The 14,554-nt window shown below is 43.2% G+C and overlaps 2 protein-coding genes across 8 annotated transcripts in view; one reads left to right on the top strand and one right to left on the bottom strand.

The window, feature by feature from the left end:
* The window catches only part of PCCB (propionyl-CoA carboxylase subunit beta), an 84,914-nt gene extending 81,525 nt beyond the window's left edge, over positions 1-3,389 (top strand). The window contains exons 11-17 of one of the 5 annotated variants that reach the window (XM_059920272.1): positions 161-268; positions 512-612; positions 1,039-1,137; positions 1,251-1,388; positions 1,962-2,061; positions 2,369-2,516; positions 3,098-3,173. In XM_059920272.1, the coding sequence (XP_059776255.1) occupies positions 161-268; positions 512-612; positions 1,039-1,137; positions 1,251-1,388; positions 1,962-2,061; positions 2,369-2,475 (653 nt within the window). In that variant the 3' untranslated portion in view covers positions 2,476-2,516; positions 3,098-3,173. Of the gene's footprint in view, positions 1-160; positions 269-511; positions 613-1,038; positions 1,138-1,250; positions 1,458-1,553; positions 1,929-1,961; positions 2,062-2,368; positions 2,517-3,097 lie in introns of those variants that run through there. The other 4 variants (XM_059920271.1, XM_059920274.1, XM_059920273.1 and 1 more) reach the window with 4 other exon arrangements.
* Positions 3,390-7,164: 3,775 nt separating this feature from the next.
* STAG1 (STAG1 cohesin complex component) overlaps positions 7,165-14,554 on the bottom strand; it is a 433,060-nt gene continuing 425,670 nt past the window's right edge. For 2 of the 3 annotated variants that reach the window (XM_059920266.1, XM_059920267.1), the window contains 5 exons: positions 13,849-14,023; positions 11,533-11,643; positions 10,870-10,984; positions 9,297-9,377; positions 7,166-9,209 (listed from right to left, as the gene is read on the bottom strand). In XM_059920266.1, the coding sequence (XP_059776249.1) occupies positions 9,186-9,209; positions 9,297-9,377; positions 10,870-10,984; positions 11,533-11,643; positions 13,849-14,023 (506 nt within the window). In that variant the 3' untranslated portion in view covers positions 7,166-9,185. Of the gene's footprint in view, positions 9,210-9,296; positions 9,378-10,869; positions 10,985-11,532; positions 11,644-13,848; positions 14,024-14,554 lie in introns of all 3 variants that reach the window. The other variant, XM_059920268.1, reaches the window with a different exon arrangement.

Genomic DNA, 14,554 nt, shown 5'->3' with positions numbered 1-14,554 from the left:
TTTTCCTGGAGTGTGAGGATCCCCTTAGCTGTTTTCTGAGGAGGTAACTTTGGTGCCTCCTTAGTAACCAGCTCTGAATGGTTGCTGAGGGCACATTCCCATTGTGGGTGGGACTGGGAATTGCCCAGAAGCTCAGCCTGGATAATCTGTCTTTTTCTAGGATGCTTGGACATTAATTCATCCGTGAAAGGGGCTCGTTTTGTCCGATTCTGTGATGCGTTCAATATTCCACTCATCACGTTTGTGGATGTCCCTGGCTTTCTCCCTGGTGAGTCATTGACAGAGGTGGGGGCCAGGAGAGGCGGTTTTGCCCAGCAAGGCACCCACTTTATTTGGAGATCTTCTTGCAAAATTCCCTCAGGATTTGTGACGTCTCCATATTGTGGGTGTCTGGATGGTGCGGCTGTGTGAGGGGTGGCCCTCTGGGGAGGGGGAAGACCTCCCAGCTGAGAGCAGAGGCCGACCTCCTGAGGATTCTGTGGGTATCCAGTAACTCTTCCTCGTGACCCAGGCACCGCGCAGGAGTACGGGGGCATCATCCGGCACGGCGCCAAGCTTCTCTACGCGTTTGCCGAGGCAACTGTGCCCAAAGTGACAGTCATCACCAGGAAGGTGAGGAACTCACGCTGGAGGCTGTGAGCTCACTCACTCCCACAGCAGGGTCGTGGCTGGAAGTCTGGCCGAGAGGTTCAGCAGCGCTGGAGGGAGACTACGCCTCGCTCCCCTTAAAAGCCTCTGGAGGACAGAACAGCGTGGACAGCCCTGCAGACACGCCCTGCAGAGGTGTCCCTGGTCATCTGGGAACTGAAAGCAGCAGTGGGAAAAAGCAGCCGGGAAAGACCGTGACCATGAACTGTGAAAGGCCCGTGGGCTGTGCCCTTGTGCTCCGGCTCCCTGGCCTCACAGACACTGGGCCTTTAGCAGCCCAGGAGGGCTCTACTTGCTTTTTGTCCTCATTTTGCTTGGCTTCCTGGGGTCTTGCAGGGACATGACATGGGTGACTCAGGCACTAACATTCAACATTTGGGTCTGTTCTAGGCCTATGGTGGAGCTTACGATGTCATGAGCTCCAAGCACCTTTGTGGTGACACCAACTACGCCTGGCCCACAGCAGAGATTGCAGTCATGGGAGCAAAGGTGAGGCCCTCTGGCTTTCCCTTCTGCGTCTGGGAAATGTTGGAGAGGGGCCAGGGCTCCAGGGAGTTGGGGTCTAGACCCTGGCAAGCCTGCCTCCTGCCCTCTCACTTCAGGCATGTGCCGCCGCCATCTTCGTGCCCAGGTGGGAGGAGCCTAGAGTGGGTTTTGAGACGTCAGTAAAGGGGAAGGGGCTGAACTGGCCTTTGGAGGACTGGACATTCCCCCAGCCCCCAGCTGCTGACTTAGGGCAGGTACTTCCTGTTGCTGTGCCTGCTCCCCACTCCTTTCCTGCTTCAAAACAGCTGGTGCGGTTGATCCAGGTAACTCCCGTGCCCCCGCCTCTCCAAGCTGACTTTCAAGGGTTCTGACGTGAAGGCTCATCTTTCAGTCCTCATTTTTCTACATTTGCATTTCAGTCTTTCCACCTCTGGCCATTGAATTGTGTGCTCAGGGCTCAGAATCATGAAAAAGGAAAACAGCACTCTGCTTCCCTCAGTGAGGGAACTGTGGATTTAACAGTGGAAACTAGGCCAAATATCTTGGCCTCAGAGAAGGATAAATGCAGTTGGAGAGAGCAGGACAGAATCTGGGGAGGCAAACACCTGGCTTAGCCTGGGCTGCTCGTCCCTGGGGCCGCAGCTGAGCACCCATCACAGCCCCCGGAGTCACGGAGGTCACCTCCAGGCACCTGGAGCCGGCACTTGTCTCGGGTACACTTTGATTTACCAGGACACTGGCAACCACGTCCATGATGATGAGCTGAGGGAGGCCTGCCCAGGTCTCCAGGGGCCTCCAGGGGCGTTCACTAACTCCTCTCGTGACAGGGCGCTGTGGAGATCATCTTCAAAGGGCACGAGAATGTGGAGGCCGCTCAGGCAGAGTACATCGAGAAGTTTGCCAACCCTTTTCCTGCAGCCGTGAGAGGTAGGGCCTGTGGTGGGGAGGGCAGCTCCGTTCATTTGTTGGGTCACTTGCTTCTTATTTTACTCCAGAAGTCTGCCTTTGCCCTTCCAGTTTAATCTGGAGACCAGTGAGGGCTGGCTTGTCCCTGAGCAGTCATCACTTAAGGACGCTGCTTTGTCACCAGAATCAAAACAACATTGCTGAAATGGCTGAGTCTCTTAGTGTTGTTCCAGTCACCCTAGTGCTGTGAAAAATCTACCCAAAACAAAGTGACTTAAAACCACCACCGTTTTTGTTTTGTTTTGTTTTGTTTCGTTTTCCCTCATAGTTCTGAGGGTCAGCAGTTTGGTCTGGGCTGAGCTGGGTGGTTCTTCTGCTGGCTGGGCCTGGGATCAGTCATGCAGCTGTGTCATCTGGCGGTCTGACTGGGGCTAGTCCACGATGGCCTCACTCACATGGCTGGTGCTGGCTGTCAGGTAGACTCTCTCTCCATGTGGTTTCTTATTCTTAGGGAGGCTAGTCCACACTGCTTTACATGGTGTCCTGAGGGCAAGAGGGAGAGCGGGGAAGCTGCAAGGTGCCTTGAGGCCTAGGTTTGGAAGTTGCAGTGTTACTTTTGCCACATTCTGTTGGCCAAGGCAAGTTACAAGGCCAGGTGAAGAAATACAATCCACTTCCTGATGGGAGGAGTGGCATAGTAACATTGCAGAGGGGTTTATGTACAGGATAGGAGGAATTGTTGTAGTGATTTAAAAAAAATAAAAGTGCACTTTCTTAATTTGATTCCCTGTTGAATTCATCTTGGTAGGGAGGGGGTCACATTTTCCTTTTCTTGCCGAGTGTTCCTAGGCCAGAAGTTTGGGACCTGCCAGAGGAACAGGGGGCTCCTGGGATCAGGGGAAGGTTCACAGGACCCAGCTCCTCTTGTGTCAGGTTGGGCCCTGCTCACACTGTTGGCCGCAGAAGATAGTGCCCTGGCTGAGCACCATGTGGGTGTTGGGTGGGTGGCAGCATCTGGGGCTGCAGATGATCTGCTTCCTTTTCTGTGCTTCCCCAGGGTTTGTGGATGACATCATCCAGCCTTCCTCTACACGTGCCCGAATCTGCTGTGACCTGGATGTCTTGGCCAGCAAGAAGGTACAGCGCCCATGGAGGAAACATGCAAATATTCCACTGTAAATGTACCAAGGGTAATTACTGCCTGGCCATTTGCACCCATCCCTGCCTTTTGCAGTCATGAAACCTGGCAATCTAAATACCAGTAATAACTTGGCTAAGTTTATTAAATTCTAGAAAGATTTCATTTGTGCCTTCCTATAAAATTGTTTTATTAAAAATCCTAACTAATATTTTTTGAGCATAAATCTTATTTTTTTGTGGTAAAAATCTGAAAAATGAAGAAAACTAAAGAAAACACTATAGTATTATCACTTAGAGCTGACCCTTATTTAACACCTCTGTGTATTGTTTTCCTTTCTTTTCCCAAGAATTAATTTTTTTCTCTAAAGGTGAGATAATGAGCTTTTAGGGTGAAGTACTTGTCTGCTTAGGCTTTTAGTTTTCCTTACTTTTAAATAATATAACAGTTAAATGATATGTCCTATCAATTCCTTCAGGAATTGTTGAGGATTAAAGGAGATGTTTGTAATTGTGTGTGTGTGTGTGTGTCTACCAGAATAGATGCTAAGTAAGGCATATACCCTATATTAATTTCTTACCCTATATTAACTTCTTTCCAGAAACGTGTTCTCACATTTTAAAAAACTTATTTTGGAAAATTTCTAACCTGTGGAAATGTTGGAAGAGTTGTATACCCTTCACCTAGATTACCCAGTTAACATTTTCTATATTTGATTCATCTTTTATATAAATATATAATTACTATTTTTACTGACCTATTTGAGAGTAAGTTGCAGAATCATGACCCTTTGTCCCCCCAAATGTCAATGCTTATTTCATATGAAACAAGGCTCATTGTCTTACATAGTCTTTAATGACATTGACATTTTTGAAGCATGTTCGCCAATTATTTTGTAGAATGTCCCTCAATTTGGGTTTGTCTGATTGTTTACAGACATTTAGATCCAGGTAGGAGTAATACACAAGAGTGTTCTTTCCTTGTATTACATTAGGAAACACGTTAGGTTTTTCCATTATTGATGAAATTGAGTCTGATCAGCATTCTTTAAGCCTGTCAGCACACTTCCGTCCACTACTTTTTAGTATCCGTTATGATTCTTGCCTCAATCAGCTGTTCTATGTTGGTGGTAAAATACTGTATTTCTAACCCTATCATTATATCCACAAGGAAGGAAGAAAGAGCTTTCTCTTCTTTAAGTTTTTAGTATCAATTTAGATGCATAAATTATTTTTTCATTTTTAAACATTTTTTCTTGAAATAATATATTTTTCTTACTATGCTATCACCCTATCAGATTTTCAAACGCACATTATACTAGTTTATTGAGAATCATATATTAATATTCATAACTGAAATCTGGGCTTAGTACATAGTAGGTGTTTCATAAATGTTTTAGTGAATGAATATATTCAGTCATTCAATCAAGAAAAAATAGAGACTCATGGGTTCTTTAAAAATTTAATGTTACTCATTTTGATGCTCAGAATTTCCTGATACGGCCAGAGGGGTGATCTTTCAAGCTGGTTCCTCAGTCCTTTTGATATGTCACAATAATTTTTTGTGCACTTCCTTATTTTTTGACACAGGGTAATGTACCAGGTTCATCTTATACTTTCCTCGCCCAGCTCCGGATTTAGTGATTTCTCTAAGAGCCCTGGTTTCTTTTAGTAGATGAAATTTAGAAGCAAACATATGGCCTGAAACATATTTTTGTCTTCCTAACTAGGTGGTTAGTTCCTAGGGGGCAGAGATGTTTGGCCAGAGGCTCCTTGTACTTCTCTTTGGCACCAGCAGTAAGACTGTAAGCGATTGGAGCTGGGAAAGGAGTGGTGGCAGACTCCCGGTCTTTTAGAGGCCTCCTGGCTGAGGGAGAACCATACAGGTTGGTTAGCATGTGGTTCAATAGCTTAAAGTTGCCTGGCCAATCCGATTTCTGGGGTCTGCCAAGCTAGGATTTGGCCCATCTGAAAACCAAGCTGGTGGCGGAGACACAGAGCTGCAAGACCTTGGAAGCTCTGTCAAGTAGACCAGCCTCTGTGTGTTGCAGAGCAGCAGTCAGTTTTCTCATTAGCTGCTCTTAGGAATGCCATTCCCAACTGTGGTCTTGTCTTAAAGGGACAGAGAAAAATGCTGAATCTTGTAACCAGAGAGGACTTGGGTGTACTGAGTGGAGCGCTGGCAAATGCATGTTTAGACCGAGAGCAGATAATACAGCGAGTTGTGGTGGAGGTAGGAGGCTCTGTGAGTGTCCTGCTGTAACTGTCCCTGCCCTAAGTATGTAAACCGATTTGTCCTGAACCACACAGCTAATGAGGGTTTAAGCTGGGATTTGAACCCAGGCAGTACTGTCTGAATCCCAAAGGGTTGGAGTGAGAAAGGTGGTAGTCTGCTCCACTTGGGATTGTATCAACCTGAAGAGCTACTAAACTTGGAGAACTTTCCCGCCTCATGCATGACGGCATCCCTCTGAGCTGCTGGAATCACGGGAGCACGCACATCCACCAGCAGCCGTCCAGTGCTTCTGTCGTGTGAAGTCTTTCCAGCCTCTCTTCTCACCACGTCTTGGTCTCCCCAGCCCAATTCTCTGCTTCTGGATGCACTGATGCTTTTTGCTGGCACTTGAGATGTGGTTTGCCCAGAGTCAGAGAAGCCTGTGAAGGACACTCACCCAGTACACTGACTTAACACCCTTGATGGAGTTGTTGAATCAACCCAGACTCCACCTGTTTGACAGATGTGAACTTTAAGTCCTTCTGGTTTCAAAGGATTTCTGGAGAGCTGTGGCTTTATTATATATATATTTTAGTGAAACTACAGGTCCTCATGCTCTTGCTTCCCTGTCAGCATGGGATCTCCACCATTCCAAGCGGAAGCTGTGACTACTCAGTGGGCGGAGCCTCAGTCTGGGGCCTGTGTGGAATCCAGCCAGCACATTTGGGCAGATGTGGCAGCCTTAGTAGGTACGTACTGACCATGTCCCTACTGTCCTGGTGATGAGAAATGCCTCATTTATGTGTCCTTGGGAGCAGAAAGCTATCCTTCAAGACGTGATGCCCAGTGGAGACCCCTACAGAGCAAGGCACTTAGGAGGGCATGGATGGAACCTTACCTGAGTTTGGTCTGATATGTGTAGCCTGAGCAGGCACTAAGCCTTTGTTTCCCATGAAGACACTGCTCCTTGTTTGATAGATTCTTTTCTGAGAGCAGGGCCAATAGAGAGTCACAGTCAAGTCACATCTGGGAGGTTTGCAAGCTTGTCCGAAGGTAGAGTCACACATGGGCAAAGCCCTGGTCTCGTAAGCACGTAACCTTCAAGATGAGCTGCTACAGAGATCCGTCCTCATCACCTTCCCTCCTGGGCTGCCTGGAGAGCTCACCTGCCGATTTATCCCCTGCATTCCTGCCTCTTCTGCACAGCCATCTTAGGCCATCTAATGAACACAGCCCAGAGAACACGGTCAGGCCCGTAAAGTGTAGGATACAGTTTTGTTCAGAGTGACACCTGGCAGCAATGTCAAGAGAAACCCTCACTTCAGCAGCCATGCAGAACACAAGTGATCTTTACAGGGCACTGCTAGGGGGCAACTGTGCAGAAGTGCTGAGTCTGGATCTCAGGTGGGGGAAGCACCCAGGCTTCAGACCAGTTGATAATCCCTGAATGCCTCCTCCAAAACGCAGCCCACGAGAGGCTTCCTCTTGAATCACAGACCACTTGGCCTAGCTAGTCTCTCACTCTCTCCAAGGAAATACAAAGAATGAAAGAAAACTGATGAGCTAGTCCTAAGATAATGCTTGCTTAAAGAAGTAAAGCCTCATTGATACAGGAATTTTGCCATCATTTAACAAATGATCTGAAAGAGCAAACTCTCAGTTTTTGGTAAAAAAGGAAAGCTTCATCATTCTGTCGACAGGACAAGAAATCACCTCTTTAAAGCTTTACCTAGTAGGAACAATAGGATGACTACCACAAGCCTGATTTTGAATAGTTTATTAAAGGAAAGGTGAAGCATCAGTTTCAAATTGTACAAAAGGAAAAAAAAACCTCATATTGCAAATGTACAATTTACAGAATTACTAGCAAAACCAATCAAGGAGACACTGAAAATACAAAAATTTGATTGACTTCAAACTGAACTGGAAACCCATTGGAGTCGATATTATGCCTTTTCTGTTGCATGGTAGTCTACAATTCTAAGTCAGCATCTGTTTGTTTTCCACGTGAAACTGTCAAGCCAAGGATCAATCTGTGCAGGTGCCAGGGCACTTCCCAGCCTGCTCCCTGGCCAGAACCACAGGCGGGCAGGGCTGGCGTGGTGGACAGTCCAATCAATCATCCCCGCCCCTTCACTTCCAGTGAAACCCACATTTCTGGAGGAAAGCGAGACCCCAGCCCCAACTGGAGCCCAGGAATTGCTCAATCAGCAGATAAAACATTTTTGATGACCAAGAAGTTTTTTTCAGAACTGTACAAATGTTGAGAAAAGTTTGTTTTGTCTGTTTACTAAAAGGATGAATAAAGTAATCCATTCTGCTTTCCCACATAGTCACTGGGTGCACAGATTTTTTTTTTTTTTTTAATGCTTTTGTTTTTTGGTAAAAAGGGAAAGCCTCATCACTCTGTTGCAGCTACTTTAAAAACCAGCCCAGAAATAGCTGTGGATGGATTGGTTTGGAAGTTCTGAGGCTTACTTTAAAAATCAGAAAGGAAGAAAGTAAGTAAGTGGGCTTTTTAAAATAACAGTAGCAGCAAGTCATAAAAGTCTAAGCAGAATGTAACTCTAAACCATTAAAGGCTGTCCTGAAGATTCATAATTTCTTTCCCCCAAAGAATTATCCTTAATATGCACATTTAACACTGAAATGTTGCTGTATTTCAAGGTAAGCTTAAGTACTTCACCCTCTAAGCACAGACTTCTATGCAGCACACACTTCTATAATCGGTAAACTTAATTCACAAAATTAGTGCATAAGGGTATTAAGTGCATGGGAAGTAGACACGGTTATGTTACACTTAAAATTACGTTTGAATGGCGAAGGAGTTCTTCATGATTATCTTTTTAAGAAAATGGAAGTCCATGTAACTTGAATTTGGCAGGGCATGAAATAAGTGGTAAAAACGGCAAACTGATAACTTGAGAACCATTTTTGTTTTACTGAGAATACTTTATTTGCTGGTAGAAGTTGCTAAAAATGCACAGAACAAATACCAATAGAAAATGTACTGTATTTGAATCTCCCTAATCTATATAAAATGAATGGTGTACAGCATCTGTTGGAAAAATGGCTGCTTGGACATGTCTTATTTTATGCCCCCTTATAAATAAAAATAAACCTTTTTATTCAAGAGTATATAAAATCGGGGATTTCATATCTATGATGTCCACAGAGGGTGTATGGTTTTTGGCAGCGATGCACTGTCAGAGTTTCATCTTAGCTTGTCAGTATTCTGCTCCTCCATATTTCTGTATTCCACAAGGTCCAACCAAATCCAGTGAGCTCCAAAACACTCTTCGGCAATTAGGATGAGCTGCTTTACTCATAGGTTTAATAAAAATGGTTAGCTTTTAAAACATAAAAAGGCAAAATGTTAAAACGGTTTTTAAATTGTACAACAGGAAAATAAAGTTAAAAATATTTTTTTTTACTCAATGCTGAGTTTTCATAAAACAGGTGTATTACAGTGTTTATCTTGACAGCTGTTTTAAAAATTTAAAATTTCTTCCTCCCTCCAGAAAAACACACACATCTGTATTGGGATAAGTCCAATAATAGGACACAAATGATTTTTCAGGTCAGTCTTTCTGAGGTGACATTCACCAACATTCTCTTGGGTAATTTACATGCTCCTCTTCTGTCACTGCAAAAAGGGATTGACCTCAATCATTTGATTAAAAAACAAATCAGATCACATCAAAAGTGTTTTTTTCCCCATACAAGCTATCACAGTATATAGGCCTCTAGCTCTAAATAATAGAGTTCCAGATTTGTAAATTTTCTTCAGACTTCAGAACATAGGCATTCCAAATCCCTAGAAAAAGTGAAACACAATTATTAAATTCATGCATAAACAAGACCCAGAAACCATAATAAAGAACAGTAATAATTTAACATTTACTGAATCGTCTTCTATGATAGCTGCAGAATCAAAGAAATCTGGCCTCAGCTCAGCTCTCTCTCGCCGATTTCTTGATGGGGGCTGGAAAGAGAAGCCAGATACTTAATTTTTTCCTGAGAAACATTAAGACAATGAACTGTGATAATCAGCTAATATTTCTAATAGTATCATAAATATAAAGAACTGTTAAGGGTCAATTTGAAAGGAAAAGAATCTGGCTTTTACAGGAGCATACATTAAAGAAAAATGTAACAGTATTTGGCTTTTAATTATCACTTAGATTAAAAAAAGGCTTTCAAATTACAATGAATGTGTAAATGCATATAAATAATTTTTGGGCCTATAAACAAAGAACATACCTCTCAGTCATGGAATAATTATAAGATTGATCAATCACTAGGTGACAAAACTTCACTAAATTCCCCAAAGCAGGTAGATGGAGAGCTACTGATGGGGTGGGTTGAGGGAGGTTACAGATTGGATATGGTCTCATTTACATTTCTTACCAAACCTTTTCATTATGGAAAATTCAGAACATACAAAGCAGAATGCTATGGGGTAAATTATGTCCCCCCAAATTAATATGTTGAACTCCTAACCCCTAGACCACAGAATGTGACCGTATTTGGAGACAGGGCATTTAAAGAGGTAAGTAAAAGGAGATCATATGGGTGGGTTCTAATCCAATGTGACCCATGTTCTTATAAGAAGAGGAGACACGCACAGAGGAAAGATCATGTGAAGACAAAGGGAGAAGATGGCCATCTACAAGTCAAGGAGAGAGGCCTCAGAATGAAATCAATCCTGCTGACACCTTATCTCTGACGTCTAGCCTCCAGAACTGTGAGAAAATACATTTCTGTTGAAGCCACCCAGTCAATGGTATTTGTTATGGCAGTCTAGCAAATTAATACATAGAGAAAGCAGTATGATGAACTCCCATACACCCATCACCCAGCTTCAACAATTTTCAAACATTTGGCCAATCCTTTTCCATTGAATTCCTGTTTTCTTCTTCTCCACGTCATTTCACCTATGACTACTTCAGTATGTATCTCTTAACAGATGGAAACTTTTAAAAAACATAACCACTATGTATTACTATTTCTGACAAAGAAAATTTCTTAATATCACCTACACTTAGTCCATATTCAGATTTCCTTATTTTAAACATGTCTCTTCACATTGAACAAATAAGGTCCATATTCTGCATTTGGTTGCTATGTTGGAGTGCAGTGTACATAGACTCCAATTTAAAGTACAAGAGGCCAGATGAACATGCTATACTGAAAGACAGATCTAGTGTAAGCTGTTTTTCATGAAGGTAATAAGAAGGAGCCAGTTCCTGTTATTGCCAGAACTGAAAATCTGACTGCTTTGAAAACAGGCTTGAAAAACATAAGCTCATCCAAATGCCCACCAGTGCTACAAGCGCTACACGGGCCCTGCCCACTGTTGGTCAATGTTGCCTCCTCCTCCTCTTCCTCTCACAGGGTTCTGAAAACAAGAGCATCATCTTACACCAACACCTTCACATATTTTAACAGAAGAAAAATGTATTGAACTTCCTTACCAGGTCAATAACCATAGTATCTTCAAATTCTTCATTCATATCTTCTAACTGACTCCGGGATGACATCATTACATCTTCAAAGATGGGCTCAGCATCTTCCTCCATTAGACCCCGACTGATACAGAAGAAGCACAGTCAGAAAGCTGTTCAGACTGATAGAACCTGGAGTTCTGGCTCTTACACTGGGTCTTCTAAGCAATGAAAGCACACCTTCCAATTACAACCAATAGACTGCACAAATTATGATACTGAACTCTAAGGTAATTAAGAATCATTCATTTGGTTAACTCAAGATTTCATCTCAACTCATCAGAAGGAAGTATAATTTAAATGCAATAACAATATTACTAGCTAGCTTATGTGTCAGTTCCCACAGAACTCTAAGTGATTGGTGCCATTATTATCCCAAATTTACAAATGGGGAACCAGAGGCACAGAGGTTTTAGAGCTTATCCAAGGCCACACGGCTGGCAAGTGGCACCCAAGGATTTAAATGCTGAAAGCCTCAAGCACCCATGTCCTCCATTCCTATCCTACGCTGCATAGCATATCCTGAATCATGATTTTAACTCCTAAGACCAAACATCAGAGAAACCCAAGTCGTTACAAAAAATGACCATCACACAGTGATCATGTTCTTGTGACACTTGATGTAACACTTACACGGCATGTCTTACTCCAGTTCTCACTTTCATGTAGTTCATTCCTGTTCTGTCCTTCCGATTTAAGTCTTCTAATTTCGGCTGGCCTAACCAAGAGATCTGCATCTGAGGACTAAGAGAGGGTACTATTATTCATTTTGTGGCAGCAGATGAGGAATTTAGGCAATCAGGCCCATGCTAAAAAGGCCATAGTTGGTTGGCCTAATCCCCATGTAAGGGGAGTTAGCTGGATTTATTCCAGGGTCAAGGTTGAGATCATTATCAAAGGACCTGTCTTTGCAGAAATGGCAGTAAACTGGAGATCCCTAAGTCTCCAAGAGAAGCTGGCTGTGAAGGCTAGTTGTTAAGTGTGAAGGCAATCAGAATATGTCACCCCAAAATATGCTTCTTTGAGATTAAAATTGTTTTGAGCTGAAGGCAATTAAGAAGTAGTAAAACACAGAAAAAGTTCCCCCTTTTCTGCCTAAAGGCAGGAAGTAAGTTCTCCTTTTACTGGAGACAGACTCTTATCAGCCCAGAGATGGCACCAGAGGAACGTGCAAACAAACCCTGTTAAACTAATGCTTATCTTCCTAGTTAAGATGAGGACTACCTAGCCCTAGTTGGACTACCCCTAGTCCAAACTCGTTTGTCTTGTCATTTCTTCACAAATTTATTGTTTCTTTGTCTAAAAGGCTTAAAAGCTTCCTGCTCTGGTCACTTCTTTAGGTCTTCATTCTCTTGTGAAGGCTCCCACGTACATGTAAATATTTAATAAAATTTGTATGCTTTTCTCCTGTTAATCTGTCTTTGTCAGTTTAATCTTTAGACCCAGCCAGGGGCCCTAAGAAGGTTGAGGAAAACGTTTTCCTCTCCCACAGGTGCTTAAATTATCAGCTTCTTTCCCCAAATCCCTGCAAAACCAGAGCGCTTCTCACACTTCTGTATCCAGCTGCTGCCCTACTTACAAGGGTTCCTAGCTGCACACTCAGTCCCCGAAGGGACAGGAATGATGCTGGCTTCGTGGCTCAGAGCTCTCCAGAGTTGAACAAGGGAGGGTAGATCACATTTTTTCTCAGTCCTTCTGAGGAAGTTTGGAGTCAGGTACATGCTGAGCCAAATCTCCACCTGCACTCTATCCTTACTGGCACATGGACACTTGCATAAAATCAACATGACTCTTGGGAATTTTATAGGATGGAAACTTGAACGATTTTTGGTAGCTAAAATCTGCCGCATAAAGTTCTCTCGAAGCAGCTGTCTTTATATCATGTTAGGCTACCACCTTGATTCAACCTATAAATCTATAGCAGGAAAAAGACGACAGACCACAGCCAGGAGGGACTGACATGGTAAGGTCAGGGAAGCAAGGCTCAAATAAGGAGGATACCCCCCCTCCCCCAGTAGGAAAGGGAGTGGGAGTGCTGGTCATAAGGCAAACTACCCTCTAAGATGGCCCAGTTATGCAGTGGCTGACAAAGATGATCCTTTCAGCTTTGAAGAAGGCAGATCCTCAGAGCAAAGATTCCTTATGAAAACCCAGGATCTGAATTCTTCTAACACTGCCCCTTTCTATTTTCAACCTGCTAAATTTGTTGAGTTCTAATGAGAATTCTCTCTTATCCATCAGAGTAATTCACAGCATTACTCTAATATGAACAGAAACACAAGTGAGGAGCTTAAAGACTTTCAAAGTTGAATGGAAAATAAAGAAACGGTTAAGGTTTTCAAAGCAAAAGTCATGCTATCACCCTGCCTTTTCCATGATTTTCAGAGCCGTGGTACTAGAAAACAGTTTAATTGCTAGTGCGGTAAAAGGTTAAGAGCTTGATTCTCCTACAGAAAGGACCGCTATTCTCAGAATTTATCACTGCTTTAACAATTCTTAATCTATGAACAGTTCAAGTTTAAAATATAAACTTAACCAAGACAAAGTACTATTAATTAAATGGCTGATAAAAGTAATAGTCTATTTGGTGTTCAGACTAGGAACAACCTTAGCAGAGACTCTTCTAGGCTCTCTCGCCAAGGAAGAAAACCTGCATGTGTTCTTGGCAAATCTCTGAGAAGAAACAGACCTGCCCAGTGAATCTGCAAACTCCAACTGAAATCAGCGCTTAGTAAGACACCATGCATTTAACGGTCTCTGGACTTTGAGGAACTGAGATCCACAAGTGTTTGCAGACTTATTATACATCTTCTAATATAAGTTATTTAAACTCTATTTGTGGTTTTGTTTTCTCATTAACTGAGAAAACAATAGGCTTGGATGAAATAATTTTTCTTACTTTAACAGTTGCAGGTTTTATGCCAAGAAAACAATTTTTTTACTACTTACTTGTGTAAAAAGTCAGGTTCAGAACCATGCTCAGACTCAGGCTCCTGAATCTGCTCTCCCATGGGCCGGCTGTTCTCTCGCAGTACAGTGGAAGTGAGCTGTGGTGCTGGCAGGGGGCCAGGAGTCTGAATCATGGTGTCAGTCCTGTTCAGCCACGTATTATCCAGACTTTCATCTGTAAAATTCCAGTTAATGAGTGTCACAGAATGTCATGGGTGGAATGAACTCTGGTAGAAGTTATAGCATAGATTTAAAGAGCATGGCCCTGGAGTAGACTGCCTCGGTCTGAATCCCAGTTACACCACTCACTTGCGTGACTTTGTATAAGCCATGAAATTTCCAAAATTCAGTCTGCTCATATACAAAAGGGGATATCAGTAACTGACCTCATTGAGTTGTAAGGCTTAAATAAGGTAATGTATGTAAACATCAAATGTTAGCTATCCTACATTATCATCTCTTCCAAGTCCCTCCATCCCTATAGAAGGGGAAGAATGTGGCCAGCCAGAGAGACCCCTCTAACCTTCCTTTTGCTCAAGCAATAAAAGGCCTATTTACTGGGTCTTAGAGGGGCCCCAGGCAGCAGCACTTAAAATCTGGCTGGCCTTTACTGAGAAATCAGCAAATCCTGTTACACAATTAGGCACTGGTCACCAGAGAAGTAACTCTTTGGCCAGGTTATACTTGCGGGGCTGGATTGAGGGAC

The sequence above is a fragment of the Balaenoptera ricei genome, chromosome 4, assembly GCF_028023285.1.
Source record: "Balaenoptera ricei isolate mBalRic1 chromosome 4, mBalRic1.hap2, whole genome shotgun sequence".
Taxonomy (NCBI): domain Eukaryota; kingdom Metazoa; phylum Chordata; class Mammalia; order Artiodactyla; family Balaenopteridae; genus Balaenoptera; species Balaenoptera ricei.
The sequence above is the reverse complement of the archived record's forward strand: the minus strand, read 5'-3'. Positions and strand labels throughout refer to the sequence as shown.